This window comes from Mercenaria mercenaria, chromosome 2 (genome assembly GCF_021730395.1).
Source record: "Mercenaria mercenaria strain notata chromosome 2, MADL_Memer_1, whole genome shotgun sequence".
In the NCBI taxonomy this organism is placed as follows: domain Eukaryota; kingdom Metazoa; phylum Mollusca; class Bivalvia; order Venerida; family Veneridae; genus Mercenaria; species Mercenaria mercenaria.
Window position 1 is genome coordinate 78,990,693 of NC_069362.1, and position 26,137 is coordinate 79,016,829.

The window sequence follows — 26,137 nt, forward strand, 5'->3', positions numbered from 1 at the left end:
CTGTGATTCATAATATGCTGAACAGGTATAAAGTAACTTTTTGACATTTAACCTCAGTGCGACCTAACTCCTAATGACTTCCAGGGTGTGTGTGTGTATATTCTAGTAATATGAGAACATTTATGTTAAAAGTCATTTGAAAATCCATTATAAATATTTGGATATGCCTCACTAAAGGAACAAAAGCTTCTGGTAAACCAGCAAAGACATCTTCTATACATGGTATGATAAATTAAAACTCATACCATATAAAACACCCACAAAAAGTGTATATTTAAAGACAAATATTTACTGTTTGGCCAGTTACTGGACAAGATTAAACTGAATAGGGAAAGATGCTCCATTGAGTTCTGTTGGCTATTACATAGAATATAAAATGATGTATTGCATGTACAGTCTTACAATAAATCTCGAGGTTGAGTGGTACAGGGGTACCTTAAGTGTAAGTCTGGGCATAGCTTTAAGGCACCAGCAGGCACTATGGTTACGACAGCTAGAAATAAAACTGAAATGCCAAACAAGTATTCACCTACTACCCATAAAACCCAAAATTTACAAACTAAAATACCCACTGGGTGATAAACTACCTCCCAAGGATGCTTGAGGACTAAAAATAAATAATTTCATACTTGCCTCATGCCTTCTGTCATTACTATCAACATATAGCGCTTGAATAGAAGTGTAGCTGTAGTGTGTTAATATTTAATGATATTCATCTTATTAACTTTGACAGGGTTTAATTTTTGTGGATTTAGTAGACTGGTCAGTCAGCGACATTTAATCCCAACATAAACAAACAAGAGGACCATGATGGTCCTGAATCGCTCACCTCTTCCCACATAACCCACTTTTGAGTATGACGTCGTTTTTTCTATTCTTTGACATAGTGACCTAGTTTTTGAGCTCATGTGACCCAGTTTTGAACTTGACCTAGATATTATCAAGACAAAAATTCTGACCAATTTTCATGAAGATCCATTAAAAAATATGGTCTCTAGAGAGGTCACAAGGTTTTTCTATTATTTGAGCTATTGACCTAGTTTTTTAAGGCACGTGACCCAGTTTCAAACCTGACCTAGATATCATCAAGGTGAACATTCTGACCAATTTTCATGAAGATCCATTCAAGGGTATGGCCTCTAGAGAGGTCACAAGGTTTTTCTATTTCAAGACCTACTGACCTAGTTTTTGATCGCAGTTGACCCAGTTTCAAACTTGACCTAGATATCATCAAGATAAACATTCAGACCAATTTTCATACAGATCCCATGAAAAATATGGCCTCTAGACAGGTCACAACATTTTTTCATTATTTGACCTACTGACCTACTTTTTGATGGCACGTGACCCACTTTCGAACTTGACCTATATATCATCAAGATGAACATTCAGACCAATTTTCATACCGATCCCATGAAAAATATGGCCTCTAGAGAGGTCACAAGGTTTTTCTATTATTTGACCTACTGACCTAGTTTTTGATGGCATGTGACCCACTTTCAAACTTGCCCTAGATATCATCAAGGTGAACATTCTGACCAATTTTCATGAAGGTCCCATGAAATATATGGCCTCTAGAGAGGTCACAACGTTTTTCTTTTTTTAGACCTACTGACCTAGTTTTTGATCGCACGTGACCCAGTTTCGAACCTGACCTAGATATCATCAAGATGAACATTCAGACCAACTTTCATACAGATCCCATGAAAAATACGGCCTCTAGAGAGGTCACAAGGTTTTTCTATTATTTGACCTACTGACCTAGTTTTTGAAGGCACGTGACCCAGTTTCAAACTTGACCTAGATATCATCAAGGTGAACGTTCTGACCAATTTTCATGAAGATCTTGTGAAATATATGGCCTCTAGAGAGGTCACAAGGTTTTTCTATTTTTAGACCTACTGACCTAGTTTTTGACCGCACGTGACCAAGTTACGAACTTGACCTAGATATCATGAAGGTGAACATTCTGACCAATTTTCATGAAGATCTTGTGAAATATATGACCTCTAGAGAGGTCACAAGGTTTTTCTATTTTTAGACCTACTGACCTAGTTTTTGACGGCACATGACCCAGTTTCGAACTTGACCTAGATATCATCAAGATGAACATTCTGACCAACTTTCATAAAGATCCCATGAAAAATGTGACCTCTAGAGTGGTCACAAGCAAAAGTTTACGGACGGACGGACGCACGCACGCACGGACGGACGACGGACGACGGACACCGCACGATCACAAAAGCTCACCTTGTCACTTTGTGACAGGTGAGCTAAAAATCCCAATTAACTTAAATTTTGAAATCCATGAATTCATGTTCACATGAAATAGCCATTTTTTCTTAAATAACAACTTTTATGAATGCAATATTAAGTGAATTCACCATATCCTTCTCCTAAACTAGTCTACAGTTGCAAACAAATTTTATAAAAAAGAAGGTATTACTTCTGAAAAATGATTTGAATTTTTTTAGTTTATACTAATTTATTTATCGAGTCCGCTTGCTGGAAAACCCAGTACTGGTGTCATATGAGAAATCATGGTCGTGTATTATATTTGCATTGAAGTTATTTACTTTCATGAATTTCATAATGAATTACTTATCATGTCAGGCTATGGGTACTTTCCCATTAGTTCCTAACAAACTGGATTTGATTTACTGGCGCCCAGTACTTATCAAAGCTCTAGTATACTAAACATTTATAAATATATGCCCACTAAAGAGGAACGCTTGATTCCAAGTCATCTCTATTAATTATTGAGCCTGAGGTTTCTGTAGTAGAAAAAAATTCATGCAATCAGTGAGATAAATCTAAATAGTCTTTTTTAAATGAAAGGCATAGTATCAAAGAAAATGCAGCTTCTAAACATGGTAGCTAGTGGTGTCAAAAAAAATAATGTAAACAATATAATGCACAGTGTAACACTGATCACTCAAAGTCACAAGAGGCTGAGCAAAGGGTTCAAGTTATCCTCGGAACATTATATAAGGACAAGGTCCACGGACTACATGAACTGCTCAAGTCAGCTCTTGGTACTCGAGCCATCAATGCTTGATAAGTAAAACGATGGGAAGACATTGGCAGATATGTTTAAAAATTGTTACAATAAAAATAATACAAATCATACAGGTAAACAATACACAAATTTGTAATAATATCATAGGCGTAAGTAAAAATATAAACTTCTTAGGTGAGATTACAACATCAAAAACAAAATATTGTTCCCTTTAAATGCAAATCACAGAATTCATAAACAATGATAACTCCAATATCTTGATATCGTAAAATACTTTTTATTCATGAGAACTTTATTTTAGCTTACAGTTCCATCCTTCTTCAAAATTATTGGGGAAAAAGTTGAAAAGATCATAATCAGCGTATACATGTGCATCGTATATCCAAATGCATATCACCTTTCATTTTTCACATGGCAAATTCAACATTTCATGAAGTTTGCATGAATTTCAAGTATTTTACAGTAGCTTAAAAACCGAAATATATACCAAGATTTACAGTTAAAAATTAATGTCTATTTAGTCAACATTCCACATTAGCACATCACTTAAACTAATTTATGTTCAAATATAGTGAAATCAAGTTGATACCAAAAACTTAACGTTAGGTATAAATTAGGGATGATTTTAATAATAGGTTAACCGTTAAATCTTCCAAACAGAACAGAATGTGCTGCATATATTTCTCTATTAACAATAACTATTTACTTCAACACTGGTAAAACTATATGTATAATCGCACCTCATTATTCAGATGTCCACTGTTGTTACTGCAGACAACACTTTTAATTAAAAGAAAAAAAAAAAAAGATAACATAACAAGAGAACCGCAATGTTGAGCAATATATGCCCGAAGGTATGACCTTTGACCCCTAAGTGTGACCTTGACCTTGTAGCTAGCCATTCATAACATGCGCTCTGCATGTCAACTCGTGCTAAGTTTCTTTACAATCCTCCAAGCAGTTCAAGAGTTACAGAGCGGACAAGAAACACACTCTTATGACTAGTGACCCCTCAGTGTGACCTTGACCTTGAAGCGAGCAATCCAGAACATGCGCTCTGCACATCATCTAGATGTGGTGAACATTTATGTCAAGTTTCTTTGAAATCCTTCAAGTGGGTCAAGAGTTACACAGCGGACACTAAACACACTCATATGACATTTAACCCCTAAGTATGACCTAGACTTTGAAGGGAGCCATCCAGAACATACGCTCTGCATGTTGTCCCGATGTGGTGAACATTTGTGTCAAGTTTCTTAGAAATCCTTCAACGGACAGACAGACACCTGGTGTATAACATAATATTCCATTCGGGCGTATAAAAAAATTCCTTTTCTTTAAATAAATTAACATAAATTGGCTCAATCAGTTCTTTTTTCTATAGAAAAGATACAAGACTATAAAATGCTGTGAATAAAGGTAGATAATCTGGTATTATTACATTACAATAGAGCAGTAATAGTTTCCAGGAAAAAGTTCTGTTTCTACAATATTTAGCTTCGATACTGGATGGAAGTAATTTTTGAAATAGGTGCTATGTAAGTAAATGTGAAATACACAAGTATTCTATGAGCAAGATGTAAATTAATCCATCAAACCTCGTGAGACAGATCCAAAGAAGTAGCTATTTCGGAAGAGATACGTTATGATTTCTTTAAATGCATATCTTCATACGAAAGTGAAACGTTACAATTATCAACAAAGATTATGTAGAAGCCTTTGTTTCACATAATTCTGGAGTGTGAAAAATCTTCTACCCAAAGGTTATCTGTCTGTAGGTAATGTGTATGTCTATAGTCAAAGTAAATCCTATATGCCACGGAACTTAAGTACAGTATATTCTCTACTTAAGCACCATTTTGTTGTTTGTGTTGACACTACTGGCACTAATGCTGATTGATCAAGTTTATATGACTGACTTTTACTTGACCGACAAATTGAAAAAGGTATTGAACAGATACATTTCTGAAATGAAATATTTCTGTAAGGAAATGTAACAAAATCTCCTTTATTCCAAGAGCAAGGATTAAATGACACCATGCTTATTGCGCTGATTATTTTTCACTAGACGTTACATGGAAAAAGTGTAAAATGTTGTTAAAACCATTCTAAAGACATGAAATAACAAGAGCTGTCACTAATGGTGACAAATGCCCCCGCAGCGCCTTGACCTTTGACCTGGTGACCTTGACCTTTGACCTGGTCACCCCAATGTCAGTAGGGGTCGTGTACTCAATAAGTATTATCAGCATGTGAAGTCTGAAGGTCCTGGGTGCAGTGGTTCGCGAGTAAAGTGCCTTCATGCAAAAAGTTACACTGTGACGAACGATCTAACGAAATAACGGACGGACAGTTGAAAACTAATATGCCTCCCTTCGGGGGCATAAAAAGATGTAAGATCAAAATTATCTTTCACAATTTACCTCAATGACACAACTGAAAAAAAAAGTAGACGTGTTTCAAGACTCTAGGTGACACACCTTTCAGCACTTTATGTGTATTTTTCACTAAGTTAAGGACTACAACTGGCCTAGCTGAATGAAACCCCAACAAGAACACCAGGTGCGCAACTTAACATGCTATATAACAATCTATTAAAGTTTTGTAACTAAGGTCATGTTCATTTTGAGATGCATAATTTTTACTAGGGCCATAAATATGGTCTTGCGAGGTGAAATCAAAATAAAACTCCAGTACACAAATTCAGATGATGAATAATAATGCATGGTTTCATTGCTCTTGGTGAAATGTTTTTTTAGGTTTATGCAATACAAACTTTTAAGTACTTACTGTGTATTTTGCACTAAGTCAAGGACCATAACTCTGGTCTGGCAGAGTGAAATCATAAACAGAACACCAGGTACACAACTTCACATGCTATACCAGAACATCCAGATACAATCATATGATGTAACACCTGTGCTGCGTGAACTCCACTGGCTTCCGGTGCAGTGCAGAGTAGAATACAAAATTCAAATACATACATAAAAGGCATTCAATGATAAATCACCAGCTTATGTAGCAAACATGTTAGAAATATATATGCCATCCAGAAATCTGAGATCCCAAAATAATTCATTAACATAGTGGTGCCCAAATATCAGACAGTGCGATACTGTGAGAGCTTTCATACAGCAGCTGGGAGGTTATGGAATGCCTTCCCATCTGTTATAACAGACTGCAAGACCTTCCAAAGTTCAAAAAAAAAGCGCTAAAGACGCATTATTTCATACAACTCTATGGGAACTAATGTCACTAATTATGTGGTGAAGTAATGCAGGTACTTGAACGGCCAGTCAAGAACTCTAGTGTGACAAAATAATATAAAGTAAATTTTAAATTGTGATTTAATATTTTATACTTTGTGTCTAAGTGCCCTTCATCCCAAAATTTTTGAGGCATAAAAATTATGTACATTAGATTAAGATGTATTTTGAAAGATTTTTCGTTTTTCCTAAATTTCATGAATGTGATGCCAGCACCAAGAGCATTGTTCAACTATTCAAAACAACAAAAGAATTGCCAAAATCAGACTGCGCTTTCAAAAAGAAATGGCAATTTGAAATTTAATAAAATGACGAACCACGAAGGCAGCCATTTTAGTATTTACGATATCAATAAGACAATGCTTATATATATTATTAAGTAAAAGCTCTTTACTATAGTTTTTAGTTTAAGGTATACGTTCAATCATTTTGCTGTACATTCTAAGGAACACAAAATGGCGGCCATTCTTATATACAATAAAATATTCATACTGGTAACTTTCCCATTTTAGAGTGGAATTTGATTTTTTTCACTGCTTTGGATGACTAGAGACCTTAAAAGACAAAATAAACATAACTGTTATCCCCTTAAACAACAATAACATATCAATATCAATAATTACACAGGTGTTGAACCTTCCTTAGGTTTGAAGTATAAATCTTTCACCAGCATTGACATAAAACATGGAGTTTGTTTCTTTCCTGAGATTTTTAGATTGGCAGATTTTGACTGGTATTGCTGGCTGAAAAGTTTGATCACAGATGTAAGAAGTTGATTCAGAGTACGGTTCCCTGCATTTGGTTGTGACAGAACCTCACAAAGAGCTCTAACGAACCAGGAACCAGTGTCCGGACGACGGAATGCATAGTAACCTGTAATATAAAAGCACATGTACAAATTCATGCTAAAACAAGGGCAAATGTATATATTATTAAGTTGAAATTATATTTTTCATTCAAATATAAAACAAGAGCTGTCACTAATGGTGACAAATGCCCCCGCAGCCCCTTGACCTTGACCTTTGACGTGGTGACCCCAAAGTCAAAAGGGGTCGTGTACTCAATAAGTACTATTAGCATGTTAAGTTTGAAGGTCCTGGGTGCAGTGGTTCGCAAGTAAAGTGCCTTCATGCAAAAAGTTAACATTGGCCCCTGTGACCTTGACCTGGTTACCCCAAAGTTAGTAGGGGTCGTGTACTCAATAAGTACTATCAGCATGTAAAGATTGAAGGTCCTAGGTGCAGTGGTTTGCGAGTAAAATGCCTTCATGCAAAAAGTTAACATTGGCCCCTGTGACCTTGACCTTTGACCTGGTGACCCCAAAGTCAGTAGGGGTCGTGTACTTAATGAGTACTATCAGCATGTGAAGTTTGAAGGTCCTGGGTGCAGTGGTTCGCGAGTAAGTGCCTTCATGCAAGAAGTTAACCTTTGCCCCTGTGACCTTGACCTTTGACCTGGTGACCCCAAAGTCAGTAGGGGTCGTGTACTCGATGAGTACTATCAGCATGTGAAGTTTGAAGGTCCTGGGTGCAGTGGTTCGCAAGTAAAGTGCCTTCATGCAAAAAGTTAACATTGGCCCCTGTGACCTAGACCTTTGACCTGGTGACCCCAAAGTCAGTAGGGGTAGTGTACTCAATGAGTACTATCAGCAAGTGAAGTTTGAAGGTCCTTGGTGCAGTGGTTCGTGAGTAAAGTGCCTTCATGCAAAAAGTTAACGTTGGCCCCTGTGACCTTGACCTTTGACCTGGTGACCCCAAAGTCAGTAGGGGTCGTGTACTCAATAAGTACTATCAGCATGTGAAGTTTGAAGTCCTGGGTGCAGTGGTTTGCGAGTAAAGTGCCTTCATGCAAAAAGTTAACGTTGTGACTAACGAACGGACAGTTGAAAACTAATATGCCTCCCTTTGGGGGCATAAAAAATGTGTGCACACTTCCATTAAAATACAGAAATCTGACCTTAAGCCGATGTATTATTTGGCACCAAACAGAGTGCTACTATATTTGTCTCCTACTTAATATATAAAAACGATTCTGAACAAAAATGATGAAACAGAATGGTGTTACATTTAATTCGCACACACTGTATAGGTTACAAGGTACGAAATTCAAATCATCAGACCTTTATGCACTCCTATGTTATTCCACAGGATGTGTTACATATCCTATTTAACACTGTTAAAATGCAGTTACGCATTGTAGTCACGTCTGCCTACTACATTTGGTGCCATACATATGCCATGAAATAGAACTGGCGCCTGCTTATTTCATCTACTTTGTTTACAAAAACAGCAGTGGCTTGAGAACTGGAATCGGTTTCCTAGCCAAAGTACCGTGCATTGGCTAGGGAACCGGAATCTATGCATAAAGCTGTCGAAATTCACTTTGTTTCTTTTGGTAAGTATAATGCATATTATTATCCTAATAAATTTTACCATGCCCTTGCATTAATCTACGTTTACTGTGTCTTCAAAAGTGTACTCACCGCATACTGTCTGCCATATTGGAATGATATAAAGTAGTATGAATGAATACGTGAAAACTACTTTGCCGTTTCTAAATGTTATTTGCTTTAATCATGTGCTATGTTTAAATGATCTAAATGTAAAATTGTATTGTTTTGTATATTTCACACTCATCAGTTTTTTTTAATGGATTAAAGTTTGCAAGTGATTAGCAAATTGAAAAAAAACAACATGTGATCAATGCTAATTAACAGAAATTACTTAAAATTACTTTTATTATTGTAAGTTTATTTCGGCTTGCTCCGATGCCGACAATTTCGTACTAGTTTATATCATTCCAATATGGCTGACAGTATGCGGCTTTTGGAGACACAGTAAACGCAGATAAATTCAAGGGCATGGCTTGCTGAAATGGTAAAATTAATTAAATTAATAACATGCATGATACTTACCAAAAGAAACAAATGGAATTTTGGCAGCTTTATGCATAGAAACAAAATTCCGGTACCCTAGCCTATGCACGGTACTTTGGCTAGAGAACCGGTTCTGGACAAGTAAGTTCACTGTCTAGGGAACTGATTCCAGTTCTCTAGCCACTGACTTACAAAAAAGATATATTAGAATAGAAATAATATCTACTAGAACCGTGTTTTAACATATCTCAGCAATATAAATTGGTTATACACTACAGGTATAATGTGCTGGGGCTACTCCTTCATGAAATTATTCCGTTCTCTCATACATTATTTCTTTAAAATAATTTACAAAGGTTGGAAGTTACAAAATCTACTTCATGATTTAAAAAAAAACAAGAGCTGTCAGTTGACAGCGTGCTCGACTATTCTCAGTGCTTGATAGTATAATATAAGCTATGAGTAAAACTTTAACATTACAATCAGCATATTCTAAGTCGAAAAGGGGCCATAATTCAGTCAAAATGCTTGATAGAGTTGCCTCCTCCTTTTTTCAGACTGGAGTCATGATGGTAAACAAGTATGCAAAATATGAAAGCAATATCTCCATGGACTTTGAAAATATTTGGGGTGGTATGCAAACTTTAATATTACAATAAGCATATTCTAAGTCGAAAAGGGGCCATAATTCAGTCAAAATGCTTGATAGAGTTGCCTCCTCCTTTTTACAGACTGGGGTCATGATGGTAAACAAGTATGCAAAATATCAAAGCAATATCTAAATGGACTTTGAAAATATTTGGGGTGGTACACAAACTTTAACATTTGTGTGACGCTCACGCTAACGCTAACGCTGACGCCGGGGCGAGTAGGATAGCTCCCCCATTCTTCGAATAGTCGAGCTAACAAGTGTGAAGAAAACCCTTATTATTTAAGCACACAGTTCAGCTTTTATACCTGGAGGTGTGGCGTACATCATAAGGAAGTCCTTGTATATAGGACATGGTGTGACTTCAACTGTATCAGCTAGACATGCATCTACTTCATCTACCAGTACATTCAAATCTACACCAGAATCTAGAGTTGACCCTCGGCATGCCTGCAAGAAAACAAGGAAAAATTATATTCAAGCATCATGTACACGACATTGTACATCTATGTCTGATGAAAAAAAAACTTCTTTGTAAGAGTAAAGTTCTATGGTTACTTATTAAAAGAAATTTTGCATTGCAATATATTATGATATAACAATGTTATGATACATATAATACATATAATACATTGTTATCTAAGAGGCAATGTTTCCAAAAACATGTTTCTATTTGCCTATCTGCTAAAACAACACCAAAGCTTGATATGTTTATGAAATCAAGGTAAAAGAATACAAATATACATGAAAAGATTTATTACAAACATTCCCTTGAACAAGACTACAACATATAGACAAGTATAGCTGAGTAATTAGCATATCTCCTGTATTAATCAATGATATGCTGCTGTTTTACTCAAAATTGGTATACAGTGGAACCTCCCTAATCCGAACCCCTCTAATCCGAAAACCTCTCAAAACTGAATGAATTATTTGGTCCCATTTTTTCTTATTAATTCTCTATTGTAAAAATACCATTATAATCCGAAACCTCTCTACTCCGAATACCGAACAAACTTTTGTGATTTTTATATCTAATTACATTAAAATCTACCCTTCTAATCCGAACCTTGGACAATGTCTCTGATGTAAATCTTGATCACTTTTGACATTTTTCAGACTGTTTACAATTGTAACTATTACTCTTTATACAGGTGTCAACAACAATAGGCTCCAACACTGGAAATCAAAAGTCATGTAAAATTTTTGCTTTGTAGATCCATGCAATAAGCACAGGTGTGAAAGAAGCAAGTTCAAGTAGTTTGTTTGAACAGAAATTTGTAAGATTGACAAACGTGCAATAAGTACTGCCAATGTAATAAATCCTTATTAATATGTACCTTCCTCAATTTTTTGTGCGCGATTTGTTCATTTTAAAGCAGCAAATTTATTCACTGAAAGTGGTACTAAATTGGATCATTACAATAACCAGACAAGTAAAATATTCTCCTTTTAGCTACTTTCTGGGAATGTAGGAGTGGTAAAATGTTTACAAGTGATATTGAGAAGTTGAATTAACATGAAATCTACATTACACTAAAGCAATCTACATGCTGCTTATAATTTGATTATTTTTATTACTCTGTACACAAAAAGATTTTACATATCATGTGTAACAAATAGAATAATTTTTCATTCTAAAATAGAAACCTTTCTAATCCGAAAACCCTTCTAATCCGAACTTTTTTTCTGGTCTGAGCATGTTCGGATTAGACAGGTTCCACTGTATTATCAATAAACTCCTTTTAGGGAGACTGCTTATATAATATGACAATAAATGTTTTCACAAAAACCAATCCAAAAAAGTATCATTCAAATTCTCCAAACAAAAACACATTCAGTGAATGTGAATGGTAAAGATCAATATTGAATCAACACAACTTAATGATTTTTGAGTTTAAAGTTATTTTATATCAAAATCTGGAACTGTATTTCTATCAGAAAATGAACTGCAATTTAACACAGGCAGTGAGTGTTCACAATAGCTCACCCTTAGCACTTCATGCTCATGGAAGTAAAATGTTCTGGATTTCAGTTGTGTTCTGACTTTGCATTCATCTGAAATCAAAACTTGTACACTCATAACTGAGAATCTTTGGGCTCTACATATCAAACTTTCTGACCATTGTGTACAAGTATATAAGTGCATTTAAAGTAAAATCAATCTTAAAATTTAAAGCCTTTTTAATCTTTTTGTGATCAAGCTTGCACATATTTATACCTGCATGAAGAAAAGTTTAGGTTTTCCTGCAAGTGATTTACATTTCTTGTCCCTGAACAAATTGACAAGCTCTCTAGTTAGTACTATCTGGTCAGTGGCATAGACTAAATCTTCTCTAACATGTCGACCAGGATTGTTGTCATCCACAACATGGACTTCATCACCGTGAGAGAGAATGGCACATACGAAACAATCAGAATTACTGTGATCACTTTTAGATGCTGAAAAGTTTAGAAAAGGTAAAAATTAGTTTTCATGTGTTACACCTTGTAAGAAATGTCAAAATTGTGTGTAACTAAACTGCAGTTCAATAGCAATCAAGATCTATTATCATTTCCTACACCTAGACAACTCTTTTGTTGGGTTATAAGTCATACTGGCACAACTGAGGTCATTTGGAGACATGGCAGTTTTAGTGGTGTTAAAAAGCCACAGGTGCCCCTTTTGGCTTTTTTTTCCCAGATAAGTGCAAGCACCTAGATGGAATAACCAGCATTCCACAAGCCAGTTAAATAACACAATTTAAGTCATATGACAACTTTCCAAAAGACATCTGGATAAAACCTGTCCTATAAAAGAATTTTACACTCCAAGTAGAATTTCAAAACCTAATTAGCAAGGGTCAATTGATTCAAAGTCGTTAAGCTTCAAATAATGTGAAATAACAACTATCATAATACATGTTTCAAACAAAAAATGTGACATTATGTTAAGGTATATAATATATACATAAAACAAAAATTGCAATATCTACAAGCAGTGAAACCACACTAACTTCAGCGCCGTCAGCTCAAGCACCAGGGCTGACTCAAACAATTCTTGTGGTCCATGGCGACTTCCCTTATATATTTTTGTCTGGATTGCTCAAAACCCTAGAACCCGCCCACTTAGCTCAATAAGGACAGCACTGATCTACGGATCGCGAGGTCATTAGTTTGATCCTGGGAGGGGGGGGGGGGGGGGGGGGGGGGGTGGTGGTGGTGGTGATGGTGGGATCTACAGATTGCAGGGTCATTAGTTTGATCCTCACGGGGGGGGGGGGGGGGGGGGGGGGGGGGGAGAGAGGGAGGAACCATAAGTTCTCTGTGATGATTTGATAAAAGACATTGTGTCTGAAATCATTCATCCTCCCCCTCTGTTTCATGTGGGGAAGTTGGCAGCTACTTGCGGACAACAGGTTTGAACTGGTACAGAATCCAGGAACCATAGTAAGGTTAACTGCCTGTTGTTACATAACTGAAATACTGTTCAAAAACTGCATTAAACCCAAAACAAACAAACAAATCAAAACCCTAGCTAACTCTAGCATTTTGTTCATCCACTTGGGATTTTGGCTTATCAGTGTTTTAATATTAAGTATTTCTACAAACCTTTTTTGAGAACATTTATCATCTGATCTCGAGTTTGATTATGATGACAGGAGACATTGAATCCAAGCTTAGTGAAGGTTTGATAGAGGTTCTCAGCATCTACACTAGATCCCGGACGTGATGAATGACCCTTGAAATGTTCATTGTTAAAGATAATCATAGTTCCTCGACATGGATGTGTGAAGTCATACTCGTCTGCCTCGTCCCACACTGGAGGTTCAAGTTCCGAGCTCCAAAAATGTTGAAATGATCTGAAATTGGTAAAGTCCAGTTAAGACAATTCTATGCGGAATAAAATTTGACAATTCCCACCTAACACAGTGAAACCTGTCTTTACAGACCAGCCTAGGAAAAGGAAAAAGTGGTCATTGTTGACAAGTGGTAGCAAAACCCAGTTTAAGTTGCACTATTTATGGTTAAATTGAAAAGAAAACAGTGATAGTTATAAGAAAGTTTTACAGTAGTAAATCTTTAGTATGACTGAATATTCATTTTCAATTTACCTTAAAACTTTCAAGATGTCAAATAATTTGCCTATTTTAAACAATCAAACCTATGACAAAGGTCATGCTGTGAAGAGACAGAAACATGACCTTCACTTTCTGCAGATGGTTTTCAATCAAAGATTAACTACTTACTACTGTCAAACCTGTATTAACCTGCAAGCCAAGGAACTGAGGCTGCTTCAGGCAGATGGCTGCTTAAAACAGATTGAAATCAGGACAAACTATCAATAAGTTAGCTGACAAGCTACTTAAGGCAGGTGCCTGATTAATACAGGTGAATGCTATGGAAAAGTCTGACTGTATACCTAAATTTAAAGCTAGTGGTCAAAATGCTTTCTCGTCACAGGTTTGACTCTGTAAGTAAAGGTTTTGTGGTCGTTTCTCCATTCATCCTACATGTATCGTACTATTTGTTTTTGTTTTTTGGGTTTAACGCCGTTTTTTAACAGTATTTCAGTCATGTAACGGCGGGCAGTTAGCCTAACCAGTGTTCCTGGTTTCTGTACCAGTACAAACCTGTTCTCCGCAAGTAACTGCCAACTTCCCCACAAGAATCAGAGGTGGAGGACTAATGATTTCAGACACAATGTCATTTATCAAATAGTCACGGAGAACACACACCCCGCCCGAGGATCAAACTCGCAACCCCCCGATTCGTAGACCGACGCTCTACCTACTGAGCTAAGCGGGCGGGTCTGTATCGTACTAGTCTTCCATCATTATACTAAGCAAGAATATGTACAAATAAGCTTTTTTACCATGCTGTGGTGTAAATACATATCAAGAAGATCATAAGATAATACCTTAATGAAGTAAATACTGGGAGATCATTTAATTTAATGGGCACAAAACTTCCTGGTCTTTGCCAATATTGCTATTTCATGGGGACATGTATTTGCGGATTTCAACTTTTAAGCATATAACAAGAGCTGTCACTAATGGTGACAAATGCCCCCGCATCGCCTTGACCTTTGACCTGGTGACCTTGACCTGGTGACCCCAAAGTCAGTAGGGGTCGTGTACTCAATAAGTACTAGTGATGAGAATCGGGCAGCTTAAGCAGAATCGATTAATCGGTCCGATTCTGATCTCTCTCCGATTCGATTAATCGAAAGAATCAGAACCGGAAGATCAATACAGACTTTTTTTAATGTGGCAATAAGGTAGCAAGATAAAACCTCCCTAAGGACTTTCAGATTATTGTATGACTATTTTTATTACTTTTTATGAAGAATTCTTTGACACAGCTGCTGACCTGTACAGCCTTTAGCAACTGTTGGGCAATTATGGTCCAGTTATTCGAATATTTAACTTGCTGCTAACCTATCTGCTGGTTAGATCTTGATGGGATTTTTTTTATTTCACTCTAAAGGCAGTCCTTAACTCAAAAAATATGTTTTTCAAATTAACTGCCAAAGTTGACATGAATTATTTGTGCTGGGGACATTGCTGGCAGGTTTGGAAGTAGTTTATTATCTTTTTAGAAGTCAATCCACAATTTTGTATTGAAGGAATAATAAAAGCTTGTCAAATAAAACCTGAAAATTATCTCCAATGAGAAAAAAGTGGATAGGGTACTTTTATTACTGCACGCTTTAAAGTATATTTTGCAAACAACTCCAGTAGTATGAGGATTTTCCTTAAAAGAAGCCAACACTCGGCACTCAGGCTTCATGCAGAACCCAAAATATTTCAAGGCAACTGATATTTTACTGACAGGGCAACAAAGTTTTTATTATTGTTACGATCATGACAGCTGGCCTGACAGCGTTCTCTAATTTAAAGAGCAGTTATTTTGAAATACTAACACTAGGATTATAAAAGAGCAAAAACTTAAGCTACAAATAGCGAGAAGTATCTGAAAAAGTCCTGAAGCGGGATTTTGATTTTTTAACAAATCAGCGAGTAGAATCGATTCTTTTTGGTCAGAATCGATGTCGCTGACATCGAAACTTTGGCGATGATTAATCGGACATCGGCGACAATTGGGACATCACTAATAAGTACTATCAGCATGTGAAGTTTGAAGGTCCTCATGGTCCTGGGTGCAGTGGTTCACGAGTAAAGTGTCTTCATGCAAAAAGTTAACCTTGTGACGAACGGACATTGTGACGAACGGACGGACAGTTGAAAATGAATGGGAATTTAACTTGTTCCTTGAGATTTAAATTTGTGAACCAACTCAACCATAAAATCCAGAAAAGTTACATTGTACTGCCCCAAGAATATTACCTATTTTACAGTAGTCACTAAAGGCAAGAATACCATATAATACTGTACCTTGTTACAGTGTTTATTATTCTGGAAACAGTCTTGGAGCCTGGGAACTCTGTCTCATCTGAAGTAATGAAAAATGTTAGTTGTTAACAACAAACTATCATATTTTTAAAGTTTTTGTAAAGTATAAAAATCAAAGAATGAAAGGAGAAGGCTCACTTTTGCCCAAAAATGGCCTAAAAACTGAAAGTCTCAAAATGGAGTGAAGAACAAGTTTTCTTTCATCAAGAAGTATTGTTTTATCAAACAGCATGAAATATTTTACAATTTATTCATGATCAAAGAAAATATCTGACGTAAATGAAAATACTTTTAACATTCAGGGTATGGGAAACCTTTAGTTTTTAACTAAATTTTCAAGAAACCTGAAATTTTCAATATGAGCACCGCTGCTATCAACCACCATAAAAAATGACCATAAATTCTGTGACAGAAGCTGGACCTATGCTCAAAATATTATTGTGGTCCTTAACTGTGCTAACTACTAAAACATTCCCATGTGACATAAATATGGCAAAAAATGCTCCCTTTTTTAAAAAATCATTGACTTCAGAAGTATTCAGTGACATATTTTGATCAAAATAGTATATTTGTTTCTAAAAAAAACTGTATTTCACTATACAGGATAAACATTCTGGTAGCAAAAAAATGTATATTTTTTTCTAATTATAACAAATTAAAAAAAATTCCAAATTTTGTAGGCCATAATTATAAAGCTTAAGTGAACTATGATTCAAGTTGATAAATATATGATTTCCTAAGCTAGTCTTTGTACAGGTTAAAATCCTGTTTTATTCAAAATATAACCAAAGACAAAATAAAGTTATGCTTATTTTATTCATAAAGTACGCGTCAAATTTGGCTCTTTTGGAAATCTTTAATATTATTATTATTATACATGTACCTCTAGTAAATTCTCAGGTAAGCCATAAGTACAATCAATTGAAAGACATTTTCAAGTTTTTCCAACACTGACTTATTCATATGAAAGAGTGTAAAAACTGTACAACATCTGTAAAGAGAGTTAATTGGCTGATTTATTGAAAAGAAGTAAAAACACTAAGATGTGAAATCTTAATCATAAAGAAACCATGGTCAGTTGCTAACTTGCTATGCTTCCTCCTTTCTAGTTTCTTACAAATAAAGATTTCAACACAAACAGCTTTAGCAACTACGATTAGACGGTGAAGAAAATTTACCATCAGCATGTATTTCTTCTGTCCCAGGTTCCATTTATCAATCAGTATTACTGTTCCTAATCCAAATGCAGGCTTCTAAAACGAAATATAAAGATAAGAATAATCACAGATCAAAAAGATATTTTAACACATCAAATTATAAAAGGCCATGTTTAAAATTTGGAAGCGCCTAACTTGTACGGCAGTTTTGTATTATATTGTACTGAAGTCATTCAACTAATATAATTATTTTCAACCGATTTCTTTACTTTTTTTATTTTTCAGTCGCACATCCGGAGAAGACAAAAAAACTCTAACAGTGAATAATAAAGGTGTCATTTATGGAAATTTACATCATGGTTTGAATATCATGTAATATGTTTACTTTTCCTTTCATATTAAAAAAGGCAGAATACATTTATTAAATGCTTGTATTATCTATCTTAGATCCATGTAGTGTTGTATCCAGGATGGAAAAAAGGCATGGGGCAGTCAAAAAAGGGCATGGGGCTAGGGGGGTCCGGAGGCATGCTCCACCATAAAATTTTGAAATCATGCGCGCCATTTTGCGCAATTTAGAGGCATTCTGTGTGTATTTGTGTGATGATGTACTATTGTATTTTATTGTATTTCTCTCTAATAATGCTTATTTACATATCTATTATATTAAAACATATTACTGAAAATATCTGCTGGTGTCTTTCTTAACACAAGCAATTGACTGAGGTGTCCTCTGAATCTCAGTGCAATTAGAACCCGATGTATTTCCGCTGAAAATAAAATGTTGTTTGCAAAAAAATGTTGTGCACAAAAACGAAAGGTCCCTATCTGCTGATTCTACTGGCTAGCGACCACCAAATCTGGATGACCACCAAACCGGACAGTCCCGTAAACGCTTTATTTCGGTCTTTAGCCTTGCTTATCTATTTACCATCAAATGGATGCTTGATTTTCAACAACACAGCGAAGTTACAACGGTTAAATTTGAGTATTTTACAAGAAATGCTACATTTCATTTCGTCTGCACTCACGAAGCATGTTTACATGTTGGGGAAAGTCGGAAGTGGCGCGTTGTGCATGTGCAGCATTTCCGTAGGGTCCCGCCATTAAAATAAAAGGTAAGCAGACGAGACGTTTAGTAAACACTTGAACCGGGGAAATACAGCTTTGATTGATAAGTGCATGATTTTAATACACCCTAAAACACTTTTACATATCAAAATATCCAGATCGAAAAGTGAAATTTTAAAAGATTTAGTCGGGAGAGATACGATCAAATTAACAATTCAAGAGAGGCAATTCGTACCCAGACACTGTGCGAATACTTTCCCTTGGTTGAAAATAAAGTTTAATTCAATGTTGAACGTAAGTTAAAAATCAATTAAGTGACAACTCGCAGTTCGTAAACATGGTACTGTTTGACCTAAAAAACAACGTAATTTGGCGGCCCTTTATTCCGGCCTCAAAAAAGTACTTGACCTAAATTTAGAAGTTAACAAATTAGCTCTTTAGTTGGGAGAACCTAGCTTTGTTCACGTGAAATTTCAACCACTAGATATATCTTTAACTCAAGTTATCCTAAAAAATATTCCAAAAGTGTCCGATTGTAGGACGCTAGCCAGTAGAGGTATGGATCCCATACCCCTAGACTGGATCCATACCCCTAGACACTTCCTTAAATTTAGGCAGTGGCTAGTGAACCGTCACCGGTGCAGCAGACCCGAGGTCTAGTGCACCGTCACCGGTGCAGCAGACCTGAGGTCTAGTGCACCGTCACAGGTACAGCAGACCTGAGGTCTAGTGCACCGTCATTTTTGTTATAAATAAAATATAGCTTTTCTTTGAATTATAATTATAACTTATTGTCACCAGTTATATGTATGATCATTATTAGAAGAATGAAGTAAGATGATTCTAATTTAAATAAACCTTGACTTACCTTTTAATTTACCAATATACCGATTAAAAATATTGTGCCGCTATCAGATATGGTCTATTAATAGAAATTTTATTATGGCGGAATGATTCTTAAAAAGAACGTTCAGTTATGACAGAATGAGTTTCATTGAAAGAAATAATTAATTTTTAATTTTCATAAATAGCATACTAGTATATTTATGTCCATTTAAGATTAGTATTGTCTGTATCTGGATACATCAAAATTGAAATCCGAACTTAATTTTAGATTCACTATCTCATGATCAGAGCTGCCAATACAAAAGACAAACACGCCCAAGCTAATTATTAAATAACTTTAACAAGCTACCAACAAAGCCTACATTGTAGACCTCCATTTTTTATTTAAATCAAAGAACTATAAAAATTAACAAAGAACTATAAAAATAAATAGATCAGCAACTTGAAAGGCATATAGAGCAAATCTCGCTAACATCCCGTGACAGCTGAATGAGATCTTGTTTACCGGAAGTGACGCTTTCTCCACGCTCCATTTTGTATGCAAAAACAATTATTCAAAGGTAAATTAATTATCACCGTATGACCACGCTTCTTTTGATGACAAGAAACCTGTACTTGGTGTCTTAAGACTATTTCACATTAAACTAATGTTGTTTTAGAAGCCAACATGTATTTTAAATGTAGTTTTAAAGGTACAAATTGTAACTCCATGCTCGCCAATGTTTGTTTTTACTGAGATAACGCTGATTCATGCTCTGACACGAGATTACAGCCAGTTGCCATTCTGTGTATTTTATACTTCTTTGTTTTAATTTAATCTTTTAAATTATTGTTTTTCACAGTTTTTATCATAGATTTCGTAAGATGTAGCTTTTTTAATTGATAATATAACAAATATTGAAATCATAACAGTTTTCACCATAAATGTACATTATAAAATATTTGCTTGCAAGATGTCAACATTTCCGAATTTCAGGTTTCATGAAGAGTTAATTGTCAATTGTCAATGACATAATAAATCTGAAATTAAGATCGAATTTCAATTTTGATATACGTACATATATATCCAAATGCAGACAATAACTAGAAAATGCTTTTGTAAAAAAGCGCATGTCTCCCCCAATGCAAAGTCCTATAGGCAAGAAGTCAATAGGGGTCAGGAGCGAAAGTCAAAGAGACACTGAATGTTGGCTGCAATAGGGATCATCTACTTGGCATGTCCAGTCATCCCGCTAAATTTCAACACTCGTGGCCTAGTGGTTCTCAAGTCACTGTTCAGGCTCCAGTGACCCTGACCTTTGATCAAGTGACCTCAAAATAAATAGGGGTCATGTACTCTGCATGTCCAATCATCCTGTTAAGTTTCAACATTGTAGGTCAAGTGGTTCTCAAGTTATTTCCAAAAAATGATTCTACATGAACAGGCCACTGTGACCTTGACCTTTAATAGACTGACCCCAAAATCAATAGGGGTCACCTACTCTGCATGTTCAATCATCCTATGAAGTTTCAACATTCTGGGTCAAGTGGTTCTCAAGTTATTGATTGGAACTGGTTATCAATGTTCAGGCCCCTGTGACCTTGACCTTTAACGGAGTGACCCCAAAAACAATAAGGGTCATTTACTCTGCATGAACAATCATCCTATGAAGTTTCAACATTCTGGGTCGAGAGGTTCTCAAGTTATTGATTGGAAATGGTTTTCCATGTTCAGGCCCCTGTGGCCTTGACCTTTCACAGAGTGACCCTAAAATTGTTAGGGTTCATCTACTCTGCATGACCAATCATCCTACGAAGTTTCATCATTCTGGGTCAAATGGTTCTCAAGTTACTGACCGGAAATGGTTTTCAATGTGCGGGCCCCTGTGACCTTGACCTTTCACAGAGTGACCCCAAAATCTTAGGGGTCATCTACTCTTTATTACCAATCATCCTATTAAGTTTCAACATCCTGGGTCAAGTGGTTCTCAAGTTACTGACCGGAAATGGTTTTCAATGTTCGGGCCCCTGTGACCTTGACCTTTAATGGAGTGACCCCAAAATCAATAGGGGTCATCTACTTTGCATGTACAATCATCCTATGAAGTTTCAACATTCTGGGTCAAGTGGTTCTCTAGTTATTGATCGGAAATGATTTTCAATGTTCAGGCCCCTGTGACCTTGACCTTTGACAGAGTGATCCCATAATCAATAAGGGTCATCTACTCTTTATGACCAATCACCCTATCATGTTTCAACATTCTGGGTCAGGTGGTTCTCTAGTTATTGATTGGAAATGGTTTTCAATGTTCAGGCCCCTGTGACCTTGACCTTTGACGGAGTGACCCCAAAATCAATAGGGGTCATCTACTCTTCATGACCAATCATCCTATGAAGTTTCAACATTCTGGGTCAAGTGGTTCTCTAGTTATTGATCGGAAATGGTTTTCAATGTTCAGGCCCATGTGACCTTGACCTTTGACGGAGTGACCCCAAAATCAATAGGGGTCATCTACTCTTCATGACCAATTATCCTATGAAGTTTCAACATTCTGGGTCAAGTGGTTCTCTAGTTATTGATCGGAAATGGTTTTCAATGTTCAGGCCCCTGTGACCTTGACCTTTGATGGAGTGACCCCAAAAACAATAGGGGTCGTCTACTCCAGCAGCCCTACAACCCTATGAAGTTTGAAGGTTCTAGGTCAAATGGTTCTCCAGTTATTGCTCGGAAATGAAGTGTGACGTACGGACGGACGGACAGACAGGGCAAAAACAATATGTCTCCTGGGGGAGACATAATTAATCTTATATATTCAACTTGAATAAAATTAATTGACAAAAATAATGATATACGGTATTCATGAAAATCCAAAAAAAAAAGGATCAATGAAATTCATTATGTCATTCGGAAATAGCTAAGTAAATGATGGATACCTCTGTTACCGGAGAACAGAGATCAGCCCTTTTAGGTAAAACGGTAAATTAACAGGTAAGTCAAGGTTTATCTTACTTCATTCTTTTAGTTATGTTCTTGCATTTTACTGGTGAAAATATCTTTTGATTAAACTTTACATAAATGCTATATTTTATATATAACAAAAATGATGGTGCACTAGACCTCAGGTCTGCTGCACCGGTGACGGTGCACTAGACCTCGGGTCTGCTGCACCGGTGACGGTTCACTTGCCACTGCCTTAAATTTAGGCATCGGTTCCCTAGACAGCGAACTTATTCATCCGGAACCGGTTCTCTAGCCAAAGTACCGTGCATAGGCTAGGGAACCGGAATTTTATTTCTATGCATAAAACTGTCGAAATTCACTTTGTTTCTTTTGGTAAGTATCATGTGCATATTCTTATCTTAATAAGTTAATTATTTTTACCATTTCAGCAAGCTATGCCCTTTTATTTATTTGTGTTTACTGTGTCTCCAGAAGTGTACTCGCCGCATACTGTCCGCCATATTGGAATGATAAAATAAACTAGTACGAATGAATGCGAAATCGTTGACACTGGAGCCGAAATAAACTTGAAATTTAAACTTAAAAGGTATAAGACAATAAAAGAAACGATTAAAACAAATTAAGTAATTTCTGTTAATTAGTATTGATTACATATCTTTGAACGTGAAATGCCGAGGTGTTACAAAGAAGTATTTAAAGTGATCAAAGATTCTGTATGAAGTTTTAAGTTTTAAGGGCAATTAAATTAATTTGTTCATCTATAAACATGTAATACACAATAACAAACATATTATATTTATATTTAAATAATTTAATACTAGTAGTATTCCATAACGTATTATAAGCAAATATTTAATAATCAAAACAATTTATAAAAAAACTGCAAAGTAGTTTTCACGCATTCATTCGTACTAGTTTATGTCATTCCAATACGGCAGACACGGTATATATGCGGCTAGTACACTTTTGGAGACAGTAAATGCAGATAAATGCAAGGGCATGATAAAATTAATTAAGATAATAATATGCATGGCACTTACCAAGTAACAAAGTGGATTTCGGCAGCATTATGCATAGAAGTAAAATTCCGGTTCCCTAGCCTATGCACGGTATTTTGCTTAGAGAACCGGTCCCGGACGAATAATTTCGCAGTCTAGGGAACGATAATAATTTCCGGTTCTCTAGCCGCTGCCTTAAATTTAACTGTAGTTTTCTAATATACTGGTACTGATGATAAGCCCGAACAGAAAATGAGGTTTTTTACCTGTAACTTTTTTATTTCTGCAAATTGAAATCAATGGTCGGTATCAAAATAAAGCTTAACCTTTGCTGAAAACTTTACATAATTCAAATTTATATTTAGTAAGCAAACTACACGAAGTGAGGGCCTGAAAGGGGTATGTAAAAAGGGGACTTTATGAACGTTGACTGATGATAAATTCGAACCCTTTCTCATTTACAAAATTTTCTTGGTATTATTATATTAAAACTTTCCCCAAAAAGCTGCAACAGTCATTCCTGATCAAGTAATGAAAAGTTAACAAATGTCAGGCCTTCATGTTTCGACAGTGAGCATGCGCAAAAAACACCCTCTTCCCCAGTAATTTTGGATAAAAATTTTTTATACAAATTTATATGTCATTTATTTATACAGAATATTTACCAATTTTGTTTTCGTTTACACCAGTTGGTGTTGTAAGTGGAAACTATTAGATGCTGTGTTAAATTTTATAAATAACCGATTGCAACGAATATTTCCAAGGTGTTCGACTTTATCATCTGTCCGGATTTATCATCAGTACCAGTATACAAGTTAACACCTCCTTTTCTTTTTGTTTTTCTAAAGTAACAATATAGTTTTTATGGAAATATATTAGTATCTGAAAATCTGATATGCTAGAAAAGGCTGAAAAAACATAATTAAGTAAGTGGATTTTACATGAAATAAAGAACAGTCGGATTTAGTGGTGCCAAAAGCAGTATAATGTATCCGAATATATGACCGGTTCCTTTATACATGCAGGTTACCACTTGGCCAAATAAAACAATGGAACACAGAGATCAGATAAGTTCATGAAATACTGTAGAGTACAAAACTAAACAGAATAGTCTAAAATTTGCGAGAAAATACTTTAAATTTCGTTATTTGTTGTTGGTGGTGTCGTTTACTTGATCAAGGTCACGTTGAGGCTTTCTTACATATATCAAATCTTCATAAGCCTAAAATCGGTCTCACTTTTAAAGTCGACACATTTATATGCGACAATTAAAGACTTCCTTTTTCGGCGACGCCGTCTAAATTCGTTTTCGTTACCTATGCCACGTGACTTCAGTTTGCAAATCAAACTACTTGATAACGTATTATAGATAATTTATCAAAATGGAAGATTTATGCAACACTCTGCCTGATTGGACGAGAGTGTCAATTTCTTTCACTCTGTTGATTGTGCTACGCTGAGTGAAATGTAGACAAAACGTTTATCCTAAACGGCGTTGTTCACAGTTTTAATGCTAACTTTGGCTCAGTATATCTAGCAAGACAGACAGAGAGACAGATAACTTTATTTTCTCCCAAGGTAAATAAGAATATTGAAATATCTCAAAATGATAAATGATAGTTAAGATCCCAACTAGGTTATCCAACACCCTTGATCTCTTCTTTACAAACCATCCATCCCATGTTCACTTGGTTAAATCCCTACCGAGTCTAGCCACCTCGGATCATGATATTATATTTCATGAATTGAATCTTAATAGGGGCCGCCCAACCCAACCTAGACGCCCTATAAAACTCTACACGAAGGCTAATTGGGAAGGGCTAAAATCTGACATGAAGGCTTTTGGTGCTAGCTTTTTCACCGAAAACCATTCAGACCCTGAAGTAGCATGGAATTCTTTCAAGGACTGCCTTAATGAATCCCAGTCAAAACACATTCCATCTAAAATGTCTAAACCCCGTGCCGACTTGCCATGGTTAACCCCGAAAATTATCAGGCTTATACATAAGCGTGATAAACTGTACCAGAAACTACACAAATCTCCCTGCTCAGCCCGCCAACAAAGATTCAAATCCCTTAAGTCTTCTATCCAGAAGCAAATAAGAGCCCAATACTGGTCATATATGGAAAGTGTCATATTTGACCATGACTCACAACCTGGTAAAAACAAAAAGTTTTACAGCTTCATCAAGCACAACAAAAAAGAAAATGTCGGCATTGCCCCCTTAAATCAGATGGTCTTACTACACAGACCCCATCCAAAAGGCTACTATCTTAAACAAACAATTTGAATCTGTCTTTTCCCCTCCCCAGCCCCTTAGTCTGAAGCATATATGTTCCAACGTCCTCACATCCCCAGTCTCCATGATGAATAAGATCCAGGTCACCACTGAAGGTGTGGAAAAACTGCTCTATGGCCTATCCCACATAAAGCCTCAGGACCTGATGAATTATCCCCACGCATCCTAAAAGAACTCCACCATGAAATTGCTCCTGTTACTTGCCCATATATACAGGTTATCTCTCGAATCTGGCCTAGTACCCAGTGATTGGAAAAAAGCCACCGTAGCCCCCGTATTTAAAAAAGGTCCCAAGTCTAAACCTAGTAACTATCGCCCAATTTCCCTAACTTGCATTGCTTCCAAACTCCTTGAACACATTGTTGTTTCCAATCTTATGACCTATTTTGACAAGCATAAGCTACTTAGCCAGTTCCAGCACGGCTTTAGATCAGGTCACAGTTGTGAGACTCAGCTCATTAATTTCACTCAGGAACTTTACAATAACACTGAACAGGGTCAACAAACAGATGTTATTGTCATGGACTTCTCCAAGGCGTTTGACAAGGTCGATCACATTAGACTAATTTATAAACTACAAAGCCTTGGTGTCAACCCACAAATTACCAAATGGGTCAAAT

The 26,137-nt window shown here is 36.1% G+C and overlaps 1 protein-coding gene across 1 annotated transcript; it reads right to left on the minus strand.

Moving 5' to 3' along the window:
* Positions 1-2,281: 2,281 nt before the first annotated feature.
* LOC123564393 (caspase-3-like) lies at positions 2,282-24,491 on the minus strand. Its single transcript, XM_045357940.2, has 7 exons — positions 24,351-24,491; positions 17,383-17,457; positions 16,187-16,244; positions 13,401-13,651; positions 12,031-12,251; positions 10,118-10,259; positions 2,282-7,158 (listed from the first exon to the last, which is right to left on the minus strand). The coding sequence occupies exons 2-7, from the start codon at positions 17,414-17,416 to the stop codon at positions 6,905-6,907; spliced, it is 960 nt and encodes a 319-aa protein (XP_045213875.2). The 5' UTR covers positions 17,417-17,457; positions 24,351-24,491; the 3' UTR covers positions 2,282-6,904.
* Between the last annotated feature and the right edge of the window lie 1,646 nt (positions 24,492-26,137).

Coding starts and splice junctions, on each gene's coding strand:
- LOC123564393 (XM_045357940.2), bottom strand. CDS start 17,416: ATGGAACCTGGGACAGAAGAAATACATGCTGATG. Junction 16,245..17,382: donor AGAAGAAATACATGCTGATG/GTAAATTTTCTT, acceptor TCATTACTTCAG/ATGAGACAGAGTTCCCAGGC. Junction 10,260..12,030: donor CTAAACTTTTCTTCATGCAG/GTATAAATATGT, acceptor GTTTTCTTGCAG/GCATGCCGAGGGTCAACTCT.